The sequence below is a fragment of the Prenolepis imparis genome, unplaced genomic scaffold (assembly GCF_030444845.1).
Source record: "Prenolepis imparis isolate NDT839.2.m4 unplaced genomic scaffold, iyPreImpa1.0 SCAF_3, whole genome shotgun sequence".
NCBI classification, from domain to species: domain Eukaryota; kingdom Metazoa; phylum Arthropoda; class Insecta; order Hymenoptera; family Formicidae; genus Prenolepis; species Prenolepis imparis.
The window spans coordinates 6231725-6247054 of record NW_028141161.1 but is presented as its reverse complement, the minus strand read 5'-3'; the positions used below and the strand labels follow the sequence as shown (position 1 = coordinate 6247054).

At 32.9% G+C, this 15330-nt stretch overlaps 1 protein-coding gene and 1 long non-coding RNA gene across 8 annotated transcripts in view; one reads left to right on the top strand and one right to left on the bottom strand.

Annotated features, from left to right (window-relative positions):
* Positions 1–15330, top strand: part of Ae2 (anion exchange protein Ae2) — a 32202-nt gene continuing 16872 nt past the window's right edge. The window contains exons 1-2 of one of the 7 annotated variants that reach the window (XM_083035063.1): positions 1–382; positions 9376–9572. In XM_083035063.1, the coding sequence (XP_082891189.1) occupies positions 9516–9572 (57 nt within the window). In that variant the 5' untranslated portion in view covers positions 1–382; positions 9376–9515. Of the gene's footprint in view, positions 383–7814; positions 7939–8275; positions 8364–8593; positions 8715–9372; positions 9573–15330 lie in introns of those variants that run through there. The other 6 variants (XM_083035060.1, XM_083035062.1, XM_083035066.1 and 3 more) reach the window with 6 other exon arrangements.
* Positions 11445–15307, bottom strand: LOC145934549 (uncharacterized). The gene is made up of 3 exons (XR_014425058.1): positions 14656–15307; positions 12506–12636; positions 11445–12107 (listed from the first exon to the last, which is right to left on the bottom strand). It is a non-coding gene; the product is annotated as an uncharacterized LOC145934549 (long non-coding RNA).

Genomic DNA, 15330 nt, shown 5'->3' with positions numbered 1-15330 from the left:
ACTTACACCGGCAATGAGCGGAGCAGCGAGCGAGCGAGATGGACGACGTTTCCTATGGGAAACCGACCGTTTATTCGGACTGGCCATCAGTTTGTCAGCGGTGCCGCTCTTGCGCGCATATGATCACTCATCGCGCCTTTTCTCTGTTTCGTGTGAATGCTATTTAACGCTGTTAGGTATCGCTATAGCGCTATAAACACACGGATATGTCGTATCCGTCCTTTTCGTAAAAGCCGGGTGGTCGGTGATGCTGAGAAAGCAGAGTGTGGAGGCAGCCAGAACGGAGCTAGAAGAGCCAAATCTGATTTGGTCGTGGTTTGAGTAACCACGACGCCGTTATTCGCGCGAGTGGTGCGCGTCCGACAATCAATTCGGAGAATAGGTATGTATATGCAACTTATGTGTACAGTCGCGGACTAAAAGGTTGTCCGATGAAATATGAATTTTAGCAATTTTATTATCATTTTATTTAATATATTAATATATTTGACACCTTATACATCTTGTACGTCTGCTCCGCTAAAATATGCCGTATACATTCGCGCTCATATACTTAAATAAGATCCATATTCCGAAACTTATCGTAGCAAAAGCAACCTTTTAGTCCGCGACTGTACAGTGCATTGCGTGTGCCTGGATCATTTTCGCCGAAAATAATAATGGTGAACGCTAATCGGAGTAGTGGTACCTTATTTGCTCCACATTTTGGTATTTCTTCAATATCTCACGTTTGTGTCACTTGTACACTTGCTTGAGTTTTCGAGAAAAAAAAACAAGTGAATATTATATGCATATTGAAAACAGAAAATACGAAATTGTATACTCTTCGAATGTATAATATTTCTGTATTTTTCTTATTAATATGAAGCAGGAAAAGCAGAGAAGAATAGAATTATATATGAATAGAATAGAAGAATAGAATTGAGAAGAATTAGATAGAATTAGATGTACTGATGATGAAGAACAGGACAAATCTTACAATAAAATGGAAAAAAGAAAAAAGAAGAATAAAATTAACGCGTATATTATAAAATTGTCTTTCTCGAATAAAATAAGCCATATATTTTGAGTGGTTTTATTATGATGTAAAAAATTATATACGTTTCTTTTTCATATCAAATATCCATGACTCTTCAAACTATTTTTATTATTCGTATATACGCACATTTGTGCCGCGCCGATTATTAAATACTGATTTTTGCATTGCGTAACCAATTGTCGCGAGCAAAGGAAATTCTTTTGTTATGCGGTGTTATTGCGCGAAAAGAATTACTGCTGATTTGTTTACGCAAGGATCGACGAGCAGGATACACATATATATTCAGGCCCTGCATCGGCGCCCGCTGGAATGTGTGCGATAACAGAACTTAAACAACAGAATTACATTGGTCAGCGCAATAAATTCAAATTAGATAATAAAGCTTTTTTTGTGAGAAATTATAAGAGTGATAATAAAGCACACACGTGCATATATACATACATACTATGCAGGGTGTCCCAAAATTAAACCGACAAACTTTAGGTGGTTATAAAGGATATCAAAACAAACCAATTTTGCCAATTAGCCCATATGTTGTCTAAGTTCTGTCCGCAAATGAACCATTTTGGCACTAAAGTGTTTTTGAAGTGAAGTATATTTTCTTTTCTTCCATTATATATACATCTAGCTTCCCCATAAATTAGATGCATATCGGTCATCAGTTCTTCATAAGAAAACTTATCCATTTCGAACATGAATTTCGATTAAATAATAATGAATACTAAGTGTAACGTTGAATGAATACTCAATGCTGTGATACTAAGCTTAGTCAATAATGTCTTATTTAAACACAATATATGTTAAACAATGTCAAACGCGTCTTATTCAATGTCAAACAATATCAAGCAATGTCTTATTGTCAGTCAAACAATGTTCTACATATATCAAACAATGTTTTAGTTTCTGATTTTCTAGTGCCATATAAATGTATATACGACATGTGCAAGAAGAGATCGCGCCAAAGTTCAAAATTAGATCAGCTAATAAGCGAAACAAGACATTGAAAGGAAAATTCAAATTGAATAGAAATAGCTTACAGTTGTCGGATTCGGACATAAAGACCAGAATATGAATATAGGGACAGGGGGATAGACGGTCTCTTATTCTATTTTCGAACTGGGTGATGAAAGTATATGGTTCGTGTTTTCTATATATATGTAGATAGATATGGACTGGGATTCTCATACATTATACAACTTTTTCCGTCGTATGCACGCTTGTCCGCGGTTGTTACTTATGTTAGCCCCGGAACAATCGTGATTGATGAAGCGGCCTGTTTCGGTTCATTCCGAAACAGCATAATAACCTAGTCATAATAATTAGAGACGCGTATCTTCTGTTTCTGTCGATGATCCTAGAGATAAGATTTCAAAGTATTTAAAATACAAAATGGCCTAGAGGAGTGGAAACTTTTATTACTTTAACTTTTATTAATTTTATGTACTTTATATGCATGGCACTTCATGCATTTTTCTGCACTCTGTGTACTTTGTACATTTAACATGCATTATAAAGATTTACTTATTATAAAGATTTATAACGTTAGTTCTTAAATTGATGTAAAGTCCTTTTACTTATAGCACAAGCTTTTGCAAAATAAAAACTTTAAGCAAATCGTCTTTTAAAAATTATTGATGTCAAATACAGCTTGTGTTTCGCTTTCGATATAATAGATTCATAAATTCAGAATATCAATTCACAAGCATAACCGAAGCTTATTCCGTCAGGAACGATTGATTCGATAAAAAATGCACGCGTACCACGTTATTTATTTACTGCCTGATGATTTAATCAAATTTTTTAAACACAATCCACAGTTTAATTTCAATTGTTTCATCGAAATGTATCGCAAAATATCTTATATTGTTATCTAACCCTCTTATCTAACAAGGTCATTACTTTTAGTTTTTTTTTAAATATCAGCAAATCTCTTTGAAATATTAATTTTAAAATAATATCTGAATAATAATATCTTTTTTAAAGAGAGATAATATTTGAACAATTGTTTGAGATAATTGTCCATAAAGAAGATCTATGAAATCCAAGATATACTTTGCGACTACATTTTAGACTACATTAGAGTTTACATAAATAAACGTGTCTCATATTATATAAATTTCAAGATCAGCAAAATATAATATAATCTATTCAAAATATAATATAATTTATATAAAATTTCATAATATAGATTCTTTGAAATCAGAGTTTTACATTGTGCTCAAAAGTTTCTATCTTGTTTAAAACAAAAGAAAGATTATTATTATAATTATTATCTTAGGTAGAGACTTTTTTGTAACCAAGTCTTATAAAATTGATTATCGTTTTTTAAACTCCTTATAATGATTGGCTTCTTTTAGAAAATTATTAGCAAGCTCTTAATATGTGGAATTCTTAATGTGAAACATCTGTACCGGTGCACGATTCTGTTTTATTTACGATGAAAAATGATTTATTACATTTGTTCACATTATTATCCCCCAATTCTGATCATGCGATACAAGGGACAAAGGAAATGAATATACATATTATACGACGAAGAATGTAGTATTTAATTTTGATATAATTCATATCTTTATTGAGGCGAACAAATTCCTTAAAGCTCATCGTCGTAATCTTGATAACTCGAAAATCTTCTAGCGCAGCTCGTGAAGAAAAGAGCTCCAGAAAAAGCTCCATTTTTTTCAAAAATTCTTCCTATCATCCCTGTTATTTCTCATTTAATCATCCCTTACGGAAAATATCGCGCAGCGATTATCAAAGAAAGACAGTTCGCGGCTTCGATTATCAGGTTATCGAAGTCACGAGACAATCTCGCATTCAATGAGCTTAATCGCACACGCGACGTCTCGTGACGATGAATCATCGTCGTGGCGTGCATTGAGCACCACGGAGGGACACCACGTCCTCGTTCCCCATACGGGATTTCGGCCGCTGATCAAATTGCATAATTTCGAAAGCGAAATAAAAGACTACGTAGTATTTAAAAGGAGTAACAATATTTTTAGACATATACTTTTTCGAAAAGATTTAAAAGATTAACTTTTTTCAGTAAAGAAGAAAAACTCATTTCTTTATTTTCTTTTGTTATATAGTTATAGATAATTATAGATAGTTCATAAAGTTTTGAGAGAATCAGTTGCGATCAATAATAAAACGGCAAATACGCGCATATAATACTCTTGGTGTCACGAATGCTTTCACACTTGAAGATAGCTGCATTAGACTTGAACGCTATTGTGTTCACTACATCATATTCGTACATCGTAACTATTGGTTCAATAATTTTGTAACGATTAGTTTGATTGACAGCTGTTCGATTTGTTAAATATAAGATTAACAGAATGTAATATAATTTCTTTCAGCTTCTATTTGGTGATAACATCGCTGATGCGTTCTAAATATGTTCGATCCGAAAGTACAGCTATTTTCAAACGTGAAGGCGTTTATGATGCCGAGTGTGTGCGTCAGAAATACTTTATTATATAAATTTGACCGCATATTGGGGCATATTTAGCACGCGTGCTTTGTCGCTATATATTTGTGTATGATGACTATTGGTTACTCGAGAAATGGTAATGCTATTTCAAGTTATTTTATTTTTAAAGAAATTCTTTAAACTCTTCATTCTTTTATTATTAATTTTTTATTAATAATTATTATTATAATATATTATATTTTGCTATGCCCCTTTAAGGGATCGAAGGATTTATTAAAAATAAAAAAAAGTTTAAATTGAAATTTATTTAATTACTTGATATTACATCAAGAAAAATATGTATCCTCTGCATAACGATTCAGTTTGAAAGAAAAATTAATGTTCTGTGAAACTGACGCACTACCCATCCGCGTCTGGATGTTACTAAGCCCAGGAAATTGAAATTTATGTTTCACCCGAGAGCCTTAATTAATAACGTTTATTTGATTCCCTTGGGGTTACAAATAAGGCGCTTTTTTGCAAGAAATGTTCCCGAACCTTTTACAATATCACTTCTTATAATCTGGCCATAAGCGATTTTAAAACTATAATCTCTTTTTCTTCCTCTCTCATCTCCTCCTTCTTCCTCTTTATCATCCCCTTTCGTCATCTTAATTGTTTCCTCCGTCTCTCTCTCTTTCTCTCTTCTTCTCCTTCCACAAATTCTTTTCTAAAAACCTCTTTATGAGCATATGGGGTGTTTAGGATCGAATCGGGTTCGAACCTGAGACCTTTCGCCTAGCAATCCGCGACTTTCCACGCGAGGCCACATGTTACCTCCTGAGAGTCTTAATTAATTTCATAATAAAATTATTACTCATTTTTTTAATAGCCAACAGTCCTTATGTGCGAATATTTAGAGACGAATCATGTACATCGAACATTCTCTGATATGCGTACAAATTACGTGTTAAGACATTACTGTGTGTTACATGTGTACATATTACATTATACATACTTATACATATATATACTTAACACCAAGAATGCCTTTTCCTGGTATGAGATTAGGCACATTTTTGGAACGCGAATCAAGTGCATTTTGTTTCCATGCCTAATTTTACACAAAAATTCTTAATTCTCAAAGTAATTGGTTGCATTAAAGTTGACGTTCCATTACACATGGCGGCTTCATCATTTATCATAACGTTTCAACGAGTGATTTATTATGCGCGACTTCCACGAAAGTCCATAAAGACTTATCGATTTACTTTACCACCATCATTATTGTTATCATCAATGAACTTAACGTATTTAATTTTATTATCTGCGTAATTTAACTTCTGCCAAGCAACAATCTCTTCCACAGAAATTCTGAGAGAGAGAGAGAGAGAGAGAGAGAGAGAGAGAGAGAGAGAGAGAGTATATATGTATAAATAACGTTATTCGATAAATTAACATTTAAAGGGATTTAAAGGAATATTTAAAGGAATTAACATATACATATAATCAAATGGTTTATGAGTGAAAAGTTAATTATATATAATATATTGCATACCTTCACTACAATTGATACTTTTTACAACCTTACAATATAATATTGTAATAAACATATTTGAGGATATATAAAAATACAATAGAGTAGCTTTTGTTTTTTTAACTTTTATTACATTCAAATAAACTTTTCTTTCTTGTATCAAAAAAACTGCACACATGTCATTCGTAGCTTTATTTAAAATTCCGTATATTGCACATTCGTCACACCTATTACATGCCTGGAATACAAAAGTAGTATTGACAAATAATAAAGTGCGAATGATAAAGAGTGTAAGTTTACCACTATGTTTATTACAATCAACATTCAAAAATTTTTTTTATTTTTTTATGTGTGGGTGTGAGTGAATTTTCTTAAATTTTATATATAAAAAAGAAAGTGTCTTTCATCTTCTGCTCTCTTCTTAGATTCGAATTATTCCCTTATTATTCTATACATGGAAACAAACAAAATGTGTAGCAAGAAATAAAAAAATAATTTATTTTCCTTAGATTTTAGATATAGGCGTAGTTAAACAACTCATTTCTATGGGTCACGCTTCTATTAATGGGCTTCACCGTACACATTCGTATATGTGCATATGAAGTGAGATATATACATATACCAGGAATGTAAAACCAGGTCGAAAACCTTCGCGATAGTCCCTCTCATTTATATAACCTTGTCCCACAAAAGTGACACCAAAACGTAAACACTCCTTTCTCTCACAAGAAGTCGTCTCGTCATTTTTGCAGGATCTCGAAAGATCTGACATCCATCCTGTCCATTTACCGACCTCAATTATAGGAGATATTCCTCGAATATCAAAGCGAATAGAGGAAGAAAAACAAAATAATCTCTTTTCTCTACATTATTAATTTTAAACATAACGCAAAAGTCAGTTAACATAAGAAAATATAGTATCTTATTCAGAATTGTCGAGTAAAATAAAAATTAATTCAATGGGCTTGTAATGGGCTTCACTTACTTGCTCTATTATTTTGCATTCTGGGACTCGCACTAAGTAAGCCGAGCCCCATATATTTGTTTAATAAAAAATTTGATCGATCGCTAAACGACCTCCGGACATATTATTCTTGCATTCGCTCGATAACTATAATAATTTAATGTCAATGTCGCTGAAAATTTGATAAAGCATATCTGCCAGGAATGTCGCGCATTTATATTTTGCATTATGTTGCGAGCTCATATAATAGCTCCGGTAAAGCTTGCGAAGACAGTGCAAAGTAAGAACATTATTCGACCTTGTGTATATATCGAATATATTTTTATGTTAGTGAAGAATATTAACATCTCTCTCATTGAAGATGACCAATTTTATTCACACGATTCGCTGCTCATATATTGAGCTCTTGTACGAGTGATGAGTAAAACTTAACGGGACACATAAACGGGAGTGTAAAAACAGGCGCCTCAAAAGAAGAAAACTTGACGTAACGTCGTAGCAGATGTTGCATTTACAAAGGATCCAGCTTTTCGTCGAACAAACAACAAACGACGACGAATAAAGCATCAGCCGGTTTTTCGCGTTACCAGATCTTCTTATTATGACATTGCAATAGAGGTTAGATTTAAGGTGCTTTCACGTCGAGTTATACGGAAGTATCGTCGGATATAAATATCATTCCTTTGAAGATTTTACACAGAAATATGAAGTCAAGTAAAACTAATACACTTATAAAGTCTAGTTTCATACATATAATATAATTAATCTTTCATTAATAAAAAATTACGAATGTAATATTGCATCGTTGTGAAAACATCTTTAGATCCATATATCTATATATTCGCACGTATATCTATGCAGTCTGTTGTGTAAATGAAACTGATCATCAAGTTTCTTGGATCATTGTTACACTATTCTTGTAGGAATACAGTAGAAGATATCCCGAAATTTTTCTATGCGAGGATGTGAAAGTGAAGCAAAAGGTAATATATGTTACAATACAAAGTGTATTTGCAAAAATGTCTGAAGACATGACGGAATGAAAGTGTCAAAGCTAAACGAAATAAGTATATACCATATAATGATTTGTAGATACAATATATATATATATGTCATGCAACAAAGAAGACAAATTTTGTATACCGAACGTTGATGTAATCGTCGTTATGCAATTATACGGCGGAACAAAAGATGGAAAATTACGTGTCAAGCCACACGACAGACTAAATTATGTTGATTGTCGATACGAACACATGTTTCAAGAAATGGAGAGAAAAATGTATGTGTGTGTGTGTGTCGTTACAGCGCATAATCGAAGACGAGCAAGAGAAGACTGATTGCACATTGACTCTATTCGCGATTGTCACCGCGTCGCGATAAATAATAATAATTAGTAAAAGATAATGAGGTAAGCGCTAACGAAACATATACAATGAATATTCGTTCACGGCACAATCTTTGGACTTAATTTTTAGAAAATATTTATATGTAACTTTGATTTCGATTTCAAAAACAACTACAACAAAATCAAAATAGAGATACCTTAGACATTTAGATTGCACTAAAGTATCAATGTGTTGACATTGGCCTTGTGCCCAAGGTATTTCTAACAATACGTAATGGCGGGAGAGAGTCATCAGTCACTTCCGATGAGGTATATCTCATTCTGAATGCTGGCCCGTATAGTTTGAGTTGCGATTTGGTTCGCGAACAAGTGTGTTCACGAGATCCCTATTATCAATATTATTTCTTCAAAAGGGTTCGTATCATCTTCTTTCTTCCTCGAAAAAACCCTGTCGTTTGATTTCTTCGCGTTTCTTCTTCGTTCATTCAATTATATTCGAAATGAATGACTTTGATCTCTTAATATTCTACAGTATTTCAGTTGTTAAAAATATTAAAAAATACCAAAATACACCGAGATGATTAGAATTGATTAGGACATATACGTGTAAAAGCATCAGTTCATCAGAGTCTGTCTAAACGGATCATTTCGTTGAATTTTTCTGGTAACTCACAACTTATAAGTGATTTTGTTTTGCTAAACGAACACATACAGATACTTCGCATGAGTGAATCTTGGAATGCATATCCCTAACAGCACACATGTTCGAAAGACGATGTTAACGAGGATGTTTAACATCCTCTGGATGTCCTCTGAATGTCTTTCGAACATATGTGCTGTTAGGGATATATCTTGTGTGTTAATCTTCTAAATAAATATAACTGATTTTATTTGTAAAGAGTGATAATGTACATATAGGGCAATGATAGAGTGGCTGCCTACTGAAAGAAAGAGATCCTAGAATTGAATCCCCAATAGGACCCCGATATTTTTTTTTAAAAAAAGCTACATATTCTTATTATAGAGCCATTCCATTCTCCAGAATTAATTGCAAGTGTCATTTGTGTTTCAGTAGCCGGCAGAACGGAGCTGTCATCACAGCGACTACTCCACATGTGGACATCGCCATCCCAACTTAGGATCGGCCGGGCACCCAGGAAAAAGACACAGCCTTAAGCTGATAGCTACGTCATCAGCTGCTGCGGCCGATGAAGGATGGAGAATACCGATGGATCTAGGAGAAAGCTCTCTTTCCTCGGCTTCGGCAAACGGGTAAATATAGTGTGACTTAACGCGATAACAATTAATATTAATACTAATAATTAATTAATATCCCAAAGATAAATCGAACGAGAAACATTCATGCTTGTTGCACGTTTAAGAGAATCATCGATTGGTGTCGGATGATTTAATAAAAAGCAATATGTCGATAAATGATATTCCATATCGGGATCGGTATGCGTTTGAATGCATACTGCAAATGTAATATCATGTTACTTGACTGCAATGATATAGTATCTCGTACATATAAGTATCATAGCTATCACGTTTTTTTTTTGTTTTAACAATAATACATACAGATGTAACTCTTCGATTTTAATGTTTGGATACGTTGTAGAGAGAACATTTTAAAATAAAAGACACTTATTTTTTATAAGATTACTCTTATACACACACAAACATTCATACACGTTTAAAAATTGAAAATTTTCTCGAAGATAATTCATAATATATATATATATGATTTTGAACGAATATTATTGAAACTATAAGATGTATAAAAAATATTTGAGATAAAAGTTTCATGGCTTTTAATGTACTCTTTACAAGTGTGGATTTCGATTTTTTGAAAATGTAATATTTTTAAAAATATATCTATCTCACATTTTAATAATTTAACAAATTTTGAATTTTATTTAAACATAAAGTTTAAAAGCACATCAACGTGTTACGTCATTTTAGGTATTTTTGCATATAGTGTGTAGTTGGAAATAGAATAACATTAGAAGATTTATAGCTGTGTCTTCTTTCTCTTCTAATTAGCATCTAATCAATAAATTTCTTTGTAATAACATTAAAAATCAATCATTACAAAATCATCGAGCAATTGTAAAAGATTTTATCCGATCGTTCCGATACTTTCTATCAGTTCTTGCCAAGAAGATAGCAGTTTTCTCTAGTATATATAGGTATGCTATTTGGTTTACCTATAAAAGGAGAAAGGAAAAAACCGAAAAAAGAATGCAAGCGTATAGTCTTCATTCATTTTTGTCGATTAAATAAACAAATTTAATCGCACACGTGCTATCGTTCGAATTGAACGTAAGCATATGAGGTAATTAGGTTCCGTAAATGTGAATCATAATGATCTTCATGTCACACATTTGTGCATGCAGAACGACTTGTATACACGAGGGAACGGAGATCTCCGTGTTAGGAAATGGCGTGTGGATTATCATTTTATCGCGATTGTCTCCTAACTCTGACATAGATTCGTAAAAGCGGGACGACCTCGAGTGGGACTGATTAACCTGATTGTTGACGGTCGCAGGTCAATAACCATTTGGTATCGTGTATATGCGCGCGATACAGGCAAAGACGCGAAAGTCGCGCGCAGGCGAGGCCGGGGCACGTGATTTCGATCGGAAGAAAAGCTGCCAGGATTACATGCCATGTAATTGCATACTTCCACATTGTTCATGCTATATTTGCTATACTATAGTTTCTTATAACGCACGTGAAGAGCGTGGAAGCTATATCCTGTCAATATTGCTGTAGTGAAGACATACACCTTTAAAACAGTTCTGTATAATCAAGTAGAAGCGTTTCAACTCTGATTATATATGTACAGGGGATATTTTGAATTGTCTACAATATTATTTCTGCAATCTTTTGATGCTGTATGAGATACTAGATATATACAATATATTCTACCTACACCTACCTACTTTAAAAAATACGTTCCCTGTTCGAAACAGGTCCAATAATCCTTAAAATGAACATTTTTCGACTGTCCAGAAAAGTAACACTCGACATTTTTAAAATGTCTTAAAAATGTCTAAGACTCTAATCTGAATGTTTTAAATACGTACAAAACGTCCAATATGTATATTTTTAATACGTTTTTAAAATTATTGTGCTGTCCGGGTAAGAGATTTGAGACAGTAATTACTTGTATTAAATCATGATATCAGCTTGGAAGGTAACATTATGCAAAAAATTATGAAGAACATATAATTATTTTAAAAAAGAAGTATTTTTGAAGGCTTTTTAGGCTTTAAAGCGATTAGGTTAGGTTAGATTAGGTTAGATTATAGTCTCATTTCTTCACTACAACGGGACACATTCAAAGCTTGTTTAGAAAAATTATTTCTATTGAATAAATCAATCTACTATATCAATTTCATTATTTTCTTTCTTATCTCTTACCGTACTCCGAGAACAAATAAAGGGACAAATTCCAGGAATATATATCCATCTTAATTCATAGTCTACTGTTACATTCTCATCATAGCATGAGTTTAAGGTGTTAACAAGTTTGCCGACGTTCAATTCAGTCAGGGTAGCACTTACGCAAGGTCGGAAGCCGCAAATTCGATTATCAAGAATGGCGTCAATCGTATCCGCACTATCGTATATGTCGATTGTCGCCGGCGTTGCCAGTGTATAGATGGGCCGCTTATCTTAGAGCATGTTGCTCCGCGTTGATCCGCGCGAGAAAAATCACTTCTATGTTTGCGACAATCTTAAAGGTAGGATTATCTATTCTATGAATGAGATTATATTCGTTATCGTAGGGTGCGCTGCCTGTTGACAAAAATTATTCGTTTACACAATGATTACGTATACAAAGTATATTTATTTATCGATTCGCTTTAAGAATTGAATAATAGCGAAGCTCTAAATTTAAGCTCTAAAAAGCGTCTAAATATAATTTATCGGAACATATATTTTTGCATTGAGATGATTTTTTGACTAATAAATTTTGAAACTTTTCGCTATATATATACATCACACATATGATTTACAATAGTTTGAATATCAAAAAATTATTTAGTTGCAAATATGGATGCAGTTTGTTGCTCTTCTATTTTTACATTGTAATTGCTAGTTTAATAATAATGGTGAAGAGAATAATAAAATATAGAAACATTTTTCAGGGAAAAGAAAAACTCATGTTGAATAATTTAAGATCTATACTTTACCTCCATCTTTTTTTTTATTTAATCATCTCTCTCTCTCTCTTTTTCTTTCCTTTTTTCCTTACTCATCTTCTAATTAAATTTAAGATCGGATATTTATGTAACTCTCTCATGCTGCCAAGCAAAATCGTGTGCTGAAATTAAATTAAATTAAATTAAATTAAAAGAAATCGATCGCGTTTAAGGTATGAGTTCAAAACTCTTTCGTGAAATCTAAACATCCTCTTTCTATATATTCTTCTGTTATTTTTTTAAGAATATTAAGTAAAAATATCGATAAAAATATTGTTACAAGAATGTCGAATATTGTCTCAATTACTCTTTTTTGCGTTGAGATGTAATCGCAAGATTCTTGGGTCACTTAATCGCGTGTACATTGGCTATTTGCGGAAATAATCCGCGAGAAACGATTATCAACAGGAAACGAAGCTTATCCTGGGTGGACTTCCGAATACGACCCACGCCCGATTGCTATGAATTTTTGTAGAAACATTGTAAATGATGTCAAATGAATGTCCTTAAGTGGATTTTCACCGATACAAACATTTAATGCTAAAAATATTAAAATAATGTTTTGTATAAATTATTGTCTATTTATGATTTACGAATTACGAAAGACAATATGGCTGATCATTTGTGTGAGTTTCTGTGGAGGCAAGATGTAAAAAAACATAAATTAGATCCATTTAAAAAATTAATTGAAGACATTAAAGATGTATATTCTGGCTAAAAAAAGAATAATATAAATTGTTTCTTGTTGACGTTTTCGTTCTGATATTCTATTTTTGTATTTCTTAGGATTCTTTATATATGTATATTGTATATCTTAGGACGCTTTATATATATTTGGTATTAAATGTGTTATGTTATTTGAATATATCTTTCTTGATTGTCTATTGGAATTCACTGTGTTTAGGCATATACTTTACAACGTGAAGCGAGGTCCACCCAGGCTACCGGCGAGGAGGGTGCGGGAGGGGGGCCGAAGGCCCCCTTGCACCCCCCCGTGTGTGTATGTGTGTGTACCCATGTGAAAAGGCCCTATTCTATATAATTACCGACAATAATTTATATAGAAAGTTATTTTAATATTTTTAGCATTAAATGTTTGTATCGGTGAAAATCCGCTTAAGGACAATCATTTGACATCATTTACAGTGTTTCTACAAAAATTTATGGCAATCGGGCGTGGGTCGTATTCGGAAGTTTATCCCTTATCCTTTGTCATTGGCTGACAAATTACTCTCTAAACGCTTCATCAATTTTTCTGTCGAAAGAAAAGGTTACCAACGATGTATTGGGGAATAAATCGGGAAGGCTGCGATTCAAGGTCGATTAGAGCAGAGAGCGACAAGCACATGTCGAGCGGGAAAACTTGGTCGATGATGAAACAGCTCGTTGTCGCTCTCTTCCTCTCGTACGATCATAGGTAATAGGTGTTGTTGCTAATAGAAATGAAAAGATTAGCAATCTGTCTCGCAGATTGATGAAACTGCTGATAAAGATCAAGGACAATGAACATCTATCATCTATAATATAGATAGCGAGTATTAAATGTGCAAGAAAAGCATTTCATATAAATCCTTAGATCTCTCTAAAAACCGTGAAATTTTTTTAGAGCAAATAGCCCTAGATTGTGTGGCTTTTGTTATCTAGAATCTAGAATCTAGGCAGAAGTATGAGATACACATTTGACAAAAAGTATGTTTACGAAATACTTGGACTTTCTCTAGGGCGTATTTCTCATCTCAAAATAAAGAAAATTTAATGTACTCAAGTAAAAAATAAATGGTTATGAAATTATAATAAAACAAAGTTTACAATGTCACACAATGTCTTATTGTTAATCTCAAACGATGTGCTACATATATCAAACAATATTTTTCTGATTCTCTAATACCAAAACGGCTTTATTAACAAAACTGGTTTGTTTTGATGTTCTTTATTATCACTTGAAAAGTTTGTCGGTCTAATTTTGGGATGGATACCCTGTATATAAGATATTTGATTGGAAAACAGTTTCTTATATATTATTCATTTTTTTCCACGTGCACACTTTTTTTTCCTTCAATGATCAATAATATCTCTATTACTTAAGCTGAAGTTGATCTAGTCAATGGGATTCTTGTCCCTTTATTGCTCCTACCACTTACCGCCCACTATTCAGCACCGTCAGCTTTCCCACCTGCGGTTGTAGAGATTACTCTCTCTACCACTAGCTTTCTCTTCCTTTGAGCTCTTTTACTCGAGTGTTTTTATTCCGGATTTCACGGCTGATTGACACTTGTTGCGCTTGCCAGTCTCCGCCAATCACTTGCCTGCGCATAATTCCTCGCTGACATATTATTTCAAATGCGCCAAGAGACTGGTAGTTATAATTTATCTTTTTAAAGAAAGATCACAGATCATAGATTTTGGCTACATATGAGAATGTATCAACCATTCATCAGTTTCAACTTTATACTCAATTCCAATTTCAAATCTCAATCTAACTAATCAATTGAGTTGCAGTGATATACATATAGAATCAGTGGCATATATGTATAATTAGCAAAATATCTGAGAAATTGCATTTCTTTTTTTTTTTATTTATTTCTCTTTCTCTCAGTCCGCCTTTAAAATAAAAGATTTGTAAAAAATCTGATAGAAAAACAAATCTTCTCCATTCATCTTCCACATTTTCCATTCATTTTATTTAAATATATTTTCTTCTTGTTAACCTAGTATTTAGAAGAATCTTCATTCATTTCTTTTACTTCTTCATATAAATGTCTATTCTTTTTAAGATGTAGCAAATCGGATAATCTTTTCTTCCTTTATATAAATGG